Source organism: Phoxinus phoxinus, assembly GCF_949152265.1.
Source record: "Phoxinus phoxinus genome assembly, chromosome: 23".
NCBI classification, from domain to species: domain Eukaryota; kingdom Metazoa; phylum Chordata; class Actinopteri; order Cypriniformes; family Leuciscidae; genus Phoxinus; species Phoxinus phoxinus.
In genome coordinates this window covers 9,545,677-9,555,074 of record NC_136898.1, presented here as the reverse complement: position 1 = coordinate 9,555,074, position 9,398 = coordinate 9,545,677, and the positions used below count along the sequence as shown (strand labels likewise).

General features: G+C 40.5%; 1 protein-coding gene across 1 annotated transcript; it reads right to left on the bottom strand.

Moving 5' to 3' along the window:
- Positions 1 to 239: 239 nt before the first annotated feature.
- On the bottom strand, positions 240 to 8,974 carry hunk (hormonally up-regulated Neu-associated kinase). The gene is made up of 9 exons (XM_079598652.1): positions 8,329 to 8,974; positions 5,833 to 6,125; positions 5,526 to 5,581; positions 5,014 to 5,149; positions 4,791 to 4,918; positions 3,490 to 3,616; positions 3,233 to 3,401; positions 2,986 to 3,139; positions 240 to 2,111 (listed from the first exon to the last, which is right to left on the bottom strand). The coding sequence occupies exons 1-9, from the start codon at positions 8,566 to 8,568 to the stop codon at positions 1,432 to 1,434; spliced, it is 1,983 nt and encodes a 660-aa protein (XP_079454778.1). The 5' UTR covers positions 8,569 to 8,974; the 3' UTR covers positions 240 to 1,431.
- Between the last annotated feature and the right edge of the window lie 424 nt (positions 8,975 to 9,398).

The following is a 9,398-nucleotide window of genomic DNA, read 5'->3' as shown; positions in this document are numbered from 1 at the left end:
TATAATATGAGTGTTTGTGCATGTGAGGGTACAGCTGACTGGATTATCCGACACAGGGTCTTTCAGCTGTCACTCATTTAATGGTTATTGCCGGGTTCTCGTGGGAAAAGCGTATAGAGTTACACCAGGTCACCTGTTTCTCTGTAAATGACTGTTAAAATGTAGTTTCTGTGACAAACTCTTTTAACTACCATCAAAAATTATAGCCATTTTATGTGAACAAAAAATATACAACTCTGAATTAAGTATTGTGCATTTATTTGTGTCAAAAAAACAATACATGCTGCATTAAAATAGAAAATTCAGAACACAAATAATAATCTTTAAATATAAATATTTAAAATCTTTTTTACAGTGTTAAAAAAATCTCTTTTAACTTGGCAAAAAAGAAAATCAATACAAAACTTACAAAAGACCTTCAACCGTAACAAAAGTACAAAGACGTGTCACCAAAAAACTGACATCACTTTTTTTTTTTTTTTAAATCCTGGTGAGCATGCAAAAGTGTAGTTGAGATTAGAAAATTTGTTCACAGCTCATAAGTCTTCTGTGCACATGAAGACTGTGAAAGAGGTCTGCTTTGTAAATCTAATGTGAAAGACAGCATGAATCATTTTTAAACGCATGGAATTAAAGACACTTGAGTTCTATGTACAGACAGATTTGAATCTCTTTCATTCAATGGAGAGAAACACCACCCTGGTTATAACCAGGTCAGCCATTCGATATATACACACTATTGCACAATCTATTACTTCACATGATGCTCTGCAGATAAAATGAATCTTATACACGAAGAGTTCAAATAATCTTCCATTACAGCCCAAAGTCTGAATACAAGATATTTAAGGCTATAAAAATGCCAGCAATCCCCTACAGGAGAAAAACTAGGAATGTTATCTTCTAATGAAGTATTGACATTTCACTACAGGTTTAAAAGTGAGGCTATTGAAAAAGTGAAGCATTGACCTGAGTGCAATTACAATTTGAGGTTGAATAAAGTAAGAGCTTAAAAATCACATATATTGTTTGCTCAAAAAAGCGCACTATCAAAAAACCCTCCAACCATTCATTAACAGTCTTTGTTATATTACTGTACATGAACATATATTAGTACGCACATTATTGTGGGCAGTGACAGCTTTGTTTCACAGAAGAATTGTGCATTAAAGGTTGTGGCTCAGCTGCTACATGGCACTTGGACTAGAAGCGTATTGAACGTGCTTCTGCATGTGAACTTGTCTACTGTCCTGAGGCTTTGTTACCTCAAGATCTATTTGTGTTATTTTCTCTGCAAGCTGTGTATGACATGCCAAATAACTCCCTGTGGGGTTAGCAATGTATCTGTTCTGCATGTTACTGCAAGCATTGTTGATGAGAGAATACGGTACTGCATACATCTGATTTTATATAATCGAAAAGTTCTCATCCTCAGCACAGGGTTTTGAGAGCCCCTGAGGCACAGAGCAGAGTTTGCATATGGTAGGGAGTTGGAGACTCCACTTCCACCGCAGGCTCTGGCTGGAAGCTGAAGGGCGGCATACGAGTCCCGGTATTTCGGTATTTCTTAAAAATCTGCCCGATACCCATGGAAGGGAACTTGCTGCGGTGCTGAGGGCTGTCGGGTTCTTCGCTACCCCCGCTGCTGTGAGGGCTACCGCTTGAATCTGAGGAGCTAAACCAGTCTGAAGTGGGAGGCTTTTTCTTGGGCTGAGGTTTGATGATGATAACAGGTGGGCTGGGGATCGTGGCCTTCTTCAAGTATGAGCTATCGGGCTGAAAAGCAGACACATGTCGAGGTGGAGAAAGTGCTCCGTTGGTCAGTTTGTACCATGGTGATGGAGGAGCTTCTTTGCTTGGTTCCTTGCTTGCGGAAGCCCAGGAATGAGCGCCGAGGGAGGAAGGTGGGCGAACAGGGATGTTGACAGCTTTTGAGGGTTCTTTGGAGCTGTCTTTCTGGGCCGGCTGGGTCTCAGGTGTAGGATGGGCTGGCTGCGGGTTGTTCGGGAACAGGGGGTGGATCTCCAGGTACTCCAGAGAGGAGGACGTGATGCAACCACCACGTCCTGAGTAAACATCTTTAAAACCTCCAGTCACAGCTTTCAAAAGACCTGAAATTGATAGGAAAAAGAGTTTGATTCAGAGCAGATCCAACTCATGTCTTTAGTTGTACACACAAATATCTTTATATTACTGTCACGCAGAAAGTCTGATGGCCTAGGGAAAGTCTTTTGTCTTTTAGTGCTGGACATTTTAAACTGCTTTAAGAAAAGATGTTGTTGAACGTTTCCATTGTTTTTTTATACAATCAAAGTCAAGAAAAACAGGCTTGGACCCAATTGATTTTCATTGTATGGACAAACAAGCAGATATTTAGAAACATATATTTAGTGTTCCTCAGAAGTAAGCAAGTCATACAGGTTTGGAGTGACTTGAGGGTGAGTCACTGAGTACATTTTCACTTTTGGGTGAACTATTCCCCGAAGTGAAAATGTTAACCAACTGAACAATGTTCCACACGTTTACTGAGTTTGTGGAGTTGAAGCATCTTTGAGGCTTGAAATACTTCAATAAAGTCACATGATTGGCAAACAAGCAAGCGAGAGTGTGTGAAACCGGTTTTCTACACATTTGTTACATGTGTCTAATGAAGTCATCTTTAATCTTCAACTTGATCTTTCTGGTGATCTTGAACAGCCCTGAAGGTTTTACAATTGTTTGATTTACTGTCAACCTATTTGCCAAGTAAAAAATGTAGAATTATCCCTCAGGCAACAGAGCTTATGCCAAAGCTTCCTTCAACAAAGAGGTATATTAAAAAACTTTTTAATTTGTACCATTGTATATGTACCATTTGTTCTCATTCTGTCAATTATTGTCACATACATCTAAGTCACGCATCAATTGTGTGCCAGATCACATCTTAACCAAATGTTTGGTTCATATATGTCTATGTTTAACTGTGTATATAGTCTAGGCACTTACCAGTTCTTGGTTTCTTCTCCTTGGTGGGGCCTTTGCTCACAGCGAGATAGACGGGTGTCTGCTTGGGTGGTATCGTGATCTTCTCAATGTGCTTCCTCCACTGGGTCTGAAACAGCTCGTTCTTTTTCTCTTTCTCCATGTTGTACTGTTTCTCCTGTGAGAAAGGGAGTTTGTTAAACGCTCAGGAAACACACCTGACAAGGTTCTATGAAAGAGAATCAAGTAGATGTTGGTTCCTCAAACTTACCCTGTACTCTTTTGAGAGTCTCTTCATTTTGTTGTTGAGGAGGAAGTACACAGTCAGCGTGTGGCAAGCTTTGTTAGTGAGCACCGCACTCAGCACCTCACTGTGTTTGTAGCCCATTTTCTCAGTCATGTGGAGCAGAACCGTATGGTTTATCTCCTCAATGTGGATTCTAAGAGTTAAAAGGAGATGTTTTAGGTCACAATGTCATAAAAGGTGTAATAAAAGCAATTTAGCTTAAAGCATATTATATGACTAACCTATTCAAGTAAGGAACTCCAGTGTGAGGGTTGCCCAACTGCAGCCACGAGTCGGTCATCACTTGGTGGATGTTGGGTCTCATGTCGGGGTCAGGCTCTAACAGTCTATTCAGCAGATTGACGGCAGCTGTGAACACAGACAGGAAGCAGTGAGGACTTTGTGCTATGTTACTTTAAGTAAACAAAAAATCATAAGCACATCCTTGGTCAGTCTCTAGGTTTAATTGATTTATTAGGACAAACATATAATGTTGTGGCCATTATGATTCTCCTACATCTTGCATTAGTCAGGGGATGACCGCATGCTTGCGTCTTTGAGATGGTAAATAACGGTGTTACATAATGAGGCTAATCTCATTTCAACACTGCATCATGTTGTAATATATCCTGTCACAGATTTAGTAGTGAATGAATCACCTGTTGTTGAGAATGCTCACGTAAGTGTAACGCAATGGAAAAGTCCACAAAATGGGATTAACCGCAATGTTGGCAGTATCATCATTTTCAAGAGAATTTATCTGGAATTCTGCTTGCATCATTTACGTCAGTGAAATACAATGGTAATGTAATTTCTTCTACATAATAAAACTGTTTTTTTCCTGAGGTTGAAAAACAAGCCGCCACTTGTCTGCCACATTTGCAGTAAACAGTGTTTATGAGCTGACGGCTTTTCACTGAGAATTTTGACTCTGTGTTCTTTTGAGTACATGTTCGTTGCAATTAAAATTATCCATGCGTAATAGTCAAATAAAAAAACAAGTTAAAGGAGAATTGCACAATGGTAAATGGAAAAGTAAATGTAAAACTTTTCCACTTTTGTAAAACCTCAATATGATGACATAAAAACTAAGTATCTAAATTATGACCTATATAATGATTCATCAAAATAAAAAGATTTCACATGCAATGGTGTTGACACTCGGGAGTGTTTTTCTATGGAATACATGTGTTTGTATATAAATAGCGTGACATAAGTCAGAAAACGATGTTTCATGAAGAAACTGCTTTTTAAATTTTTTCTTTCATTCTTCTGAGATATTTAAAACACCAGTGGACACCAGACTATCCCTATTTTTTCCAATTAAGCATTCAAAAGCACCATACTGGACTAAAACACGGTGCATTCTCACAAAGACTGCATTCATGCTCAACTTTTGGAGCATGATACTCATTAGAACGTAATTTGTAGAAATACACAGGCTAATTTCCAGCATGTAATAGTTGCTTGTTCCTGTTTGGATGTGATCTTTGTGGTCATAAATATCTTTTTGAAAATCTCAGATATGCATTTCTGTCAATACCTGAAGAGATAGTTGGAGGTAGAGGGTTCATATCTTTGTCCACCATCCTCTGATGCAGAGCTTTCAGGCTAAATGGCTCCACAGTGAATGGTAGGGTACCAGTCAGCATGGCGTACATGTTCACTCCTCTACAATTAAAAACATACATATAGTCAAATCCAGAGAAAAAACAAATGTACTCATGTGAACTTAGAACATGGTGCTTCACATTTAGTAAACTCACATTGACCAGACATCCACTTTGGGCCCATATTTCTTCCTTGCGAGAAGCTCTGGTGCGGCGTATGCTGGGCTGCCACATTGTGTGCTGAAGGGATCAGAGTATCCCAGAATTCCCGCACAGTTACTGAGGCCAAAATCTGTAAGGGCAAACAGAGAGAGGCTTGTGTATAAGACAATGTTTATGTGTACTGGCTCATAGAGGGATTGACTCTAAATACCTTCCCACTAGGAGGGATGCAAAAGTGTATATGGCTTCCCAACACTAACCCTGTCTGTCACACACAACTGCTAAATAAAGGCCATGTGTTTGCCAACAGTTTAACAGAGAGGTGAGAGGTCGTTCGGTTTTAATGAGATGCTGATTACTCAATCAGTCTTCACCACATGCTAAAGATGAACACTTTCATGTCACATTACTTTAGGTCATTAGGACTTAATGTGACTTGGTGACGTTCTATGAGTAGGTCAGTCAGGAGCAAACCTTGCATAATGTAAATCTCAGACAATGCTTACCGATCAGTTTTATGTTGTCCTGTTCGTCAAGGAGGAGGTTTTCAATCTTCAAGTCTCTGTTGAAAATAAAAAAATGATTCAAACAACTTTCATCAACCGTCTGAACTATAAACAAACTAAGCCACTATAGTCTTTGAATTGATTTTACAGCTCATTGTGCTCTAATATAGACTAATATACATTACAGAGTATCTACACATGGTTTCTTAGTCTTCAGAATTAATTCACTAATGTTTAGTCCTTTGGAAAGTCTCATTTAAAGTTTCCTTATTGATGACCTCACACCCTGTGACTTTTTGTGTCTCACCTGTGAACAACTCCTGCCCTGTGTAGATGCTCCACCGCCATTACTAGCTGGCGTACGTATTTCTGGGCTTCTCTTTCATCCAGCTTTTTCTTCTCATAAATGTGGTTCATGAGGTTTCCACCAGGGCAGAGCTCCATGACGAGGTAGTAGCTGTTCTCCGTCTCCAGGATGTCCAGCAGTTGGGTGATGTGTGGGTGTCGGATCATCTGCTGGATCTGTCCTTCACGCCGCAAGTTCTTCGTGACATATGAATCCTTTTTGGCCTTTCTCTTATCAATCACTTTCACCGCCACCTGTGAAGGTTAATAAAAAGGAGATTTCGTCAAGATAGAAAACATAACAGGATTGTTTATTGGTCTCCTTATGTACGGAATTATTCTAACAGCCCTGAACAGGTGAGGTGAGCCAGACTTAGACAGATGGGACTCTTATTTCACATTTGTCTGTCTCCTCACGTCTCTAGGGTTGAATGTTTGACCCGAGTTCCTGTGGAGGACTCGGTGGGGGAGGGATAAGGACAAATGACCGATTTGTAGCCGCTAAAGCACCTCCAGTTGAATGAAGAATGTCCAAATGGCCTGTTAATGCCACCCATTTGTCACCAACATGCCGTGAACCATTAACATTGGGTTAAAAAATTCTCTGCCCCCTCAAAAACACGTTCACGGACAATGTAATGTAGCATAGCATGCATTGCATATATAAATGTAAGTGAATTAGCTCATTCGTTAATGATTTTGATGGGGGTTTTTTTTCAATTAAGGTGGGAGGGGAGGGTCTTTGTTCTTTATCAAACAAGATTTCTTTGTCCTGGGTAAAATGTCCCTCTGTGTGCTGCAACAATAGCCTGGTGCTATTGGTTCCGCCCTTGATCAAAGAGCACCAGAGCGTGACCCGATGAGGGTTCAAGGGGTGACTTGCTGTGCCACCACAAATCATCAGGTACAAAAAAAAAACTGTTGAGCAAACCAATCAAACATGGCCATTTGAGCAGATAATTGGACCAATTTCTCCAACTGAGGAGGATTTTAAAGGAGGAACTGAGGAAAAAGGGGGAAAGTTCCATTTCTAAACAATCCCCAAAAATGCTAATCCGACATTACTGGATCTTAACCGTCGTGTTTTGCCAGCATTGTTAATAAGGTCGATTGGTGGTCGATGGTTAAAGGGGGGTGGCAGGGGGACCCCCGGAGCCTCAGACTAACATGTTGTTTTTCTCTCAGGCAGACAAAGGCGGCGAGGGTGAAAGTGGGTTAGATATGCTCACAACAGACATGGGGGAAGCATGTGCTATCGCCCACCAACCGTGAGCCCCGCCCCACCCTGTCTGTTTTTCTAGGTGATGTCAGAGAACGAGAGCGAAGCAGGAGACAAGAGGAGCACGAGGCAGCCTTGCTTCTCTTTGTGATTGCTAGCGTTTGCATCATCGCCCGGGACAGACCTCTTCTCCTTCCCACAGCAACAGCATAAGAGGACTGAACAAATCTCTGATATGCTAAGAAGGTATTTCAGGTCACTCACTGGAAGGGCAAACAACTTCTTTTTTTTTCTAAGTACCGGTATGCAAATAGAAGTTTCACCCAGAACATTATACAAAGGAAGACAGCAGCCAAGAAAAAAGAAAAACACACCCTACTAATAGAAGAAGTGACATTCAATCAACAAACAATAAATTAATCTATATATTGTCATAAAACTCACCCTAGAAACCAGATATCATGTCTAACTGAGTAAAACACATACTGAATATACATTCTGCTGAATAGCCTATATGTATAAATATATATAAACAAAAAAAATAAAAAAAATATTTATCCATTCATTCTGAAGGGCTGCACGCTTTCTTTGGGGTAATCTGAGATTAATACAGACACCTGAATGCAAACAGGCTCAAGGATTGCCTCTGTTACCCAATTGAATCTGTATGAAGGGGAACACAAGACCAGTGAGAAACATCTCAACTCAACCTGATGATCAGGGGAGGATGTTTCTGCTATTCTTCCACAAGGTCAAGGAGCCAACACAAACTGATCTCTGGGTACTTTTGAAATAAAATTCAGATTTAAACTTTATATTCACATTGATGGAAAACATTTGTCCTAGAATAAATCACTGAATAACAAATACAACAGAGAACTAAACTCGTGGTGTATAGACTGACTACCATTGACACTGAGGGGGGTTTGACCAAAACAATTTAGACAGGTGTTATTTCGCTTTTTAACTTTACATTTTCATACTCAGACAAACGGATAAACTAAATGTAACGTTGGTGAATAACAAATGCAACATTCTAGTCAGGTCTTGGCTGGATTCTCAACAGTTTTTCAGCGAGCAATTTTCATACAGACAATTAAATGAACAATCACTAGAAAATAACAAATACAATTGTGACCAATTTATATTGACTGGATGCTTTATTACGTTTATATTATTATAAAAAAAATGTCAGTGTATTAGGTGCAAGTGAGCTAACAATTCGTCAAAGCTTCTCACCCTCTCGCCGGTGGTCGCATGAAGCCCCTCTCGCACTTTGGCGAACGACCCCTCTCCCAGCTTCCTCCCGACCAGATAACTCCCAACTCTTTTCGTGTGGTAAAAGTTCCGGAGGATGTCAGCTGGAAGACCGTTGTTTAGAGACGAAGGATGGGTGTTTTCTGTGGCTACGGGAGCCTTAGCTTTCATCCCCAAAATCCCCCCGCTGTCCGTACCCATGTCTGTTCCAGCATCGGGCATTCTTGCGCCTGTTGAACGAAACCCGGTGCTCTGAATCTGCTGCTACTGCTTACTAAGAGGCTCTATGAGAATGAGACATCTGAATCCCTGTCCTTAATACTAAACGCTTAGCGGAACTTGACACACGCGCCACCTGTTCGGTTCAGCTGCCAGTCAATCCGCAAACTGTAAGATTGTAATAGTTTTACGTAACTATTGCATTCGTCATGGAATAATGAATAGAGCCACTCGATCCTAATCTAAATCAAATTATCAAAACGTCTCATTTATATACGGACCTTTCCGAATGACAAAGCTAAAAAGATTTCAGCACCTCTCTGTATCTGTGCGAGAAATAAGTGAATGTCTACGGCTGCTGCCGAGTCTCTCATATTTGTTATTTGAAGTTAGTTTCCCGGCACGGGGTGGGGGCGTTTCTTATTTGCTAGCATTTCTCTTCTCAGTCACTGGGTTAAAATCTAATCCAATCAGATGCCGCGCCGGGATCAGAGGCTCCGCCCTCTTCTGAGTTGTAAAACCAACCCCGCCTCTCACCCATGCTTACCTAGACAACAAAGAGCATGTTGCACTTGCTGAGGGGTCAGATTCGCGGTGATTCTTGATTTCTATCAGCTTTCCCCAGTGATGGTTTACGTAGATCGCTTTTGGCTGACCTATTGGTCGCGACTAAATTATCTATTGATTATTCATTCAAATGAGACGGACATGATGCACACAAACACGTTTTATGCAGTGATGTCATGCATATGATGTGGATCATTGATTTTATTTTATTTGCAATTCACCTCATCAGATATAATTACACTTAGGCCTATACTATTATATAAACA

Coding starts and splice junctions, on each gene's coding strand:
- hunk (XM_079598652.1), bottom strand. CDS start 8,568: ATGCCCGATGCTGGAACAGACATGGGTACGGACAGCGGGGGGATTTTG. Junction 6,126..8,328: donor ATGCGACCACCGGCGAGAGG/GTGAGAAGCTTT, acceptor TAACCTTCACAG/GTGGCGGTGAAAGTGATTGA. Junction 3,402..3,489: donor GGAGTTCCTTACTTGAATAG/GTTAGTCATATA, acceptor TTTAACTCTTAG/AATCCACATTGAGGAGATAA.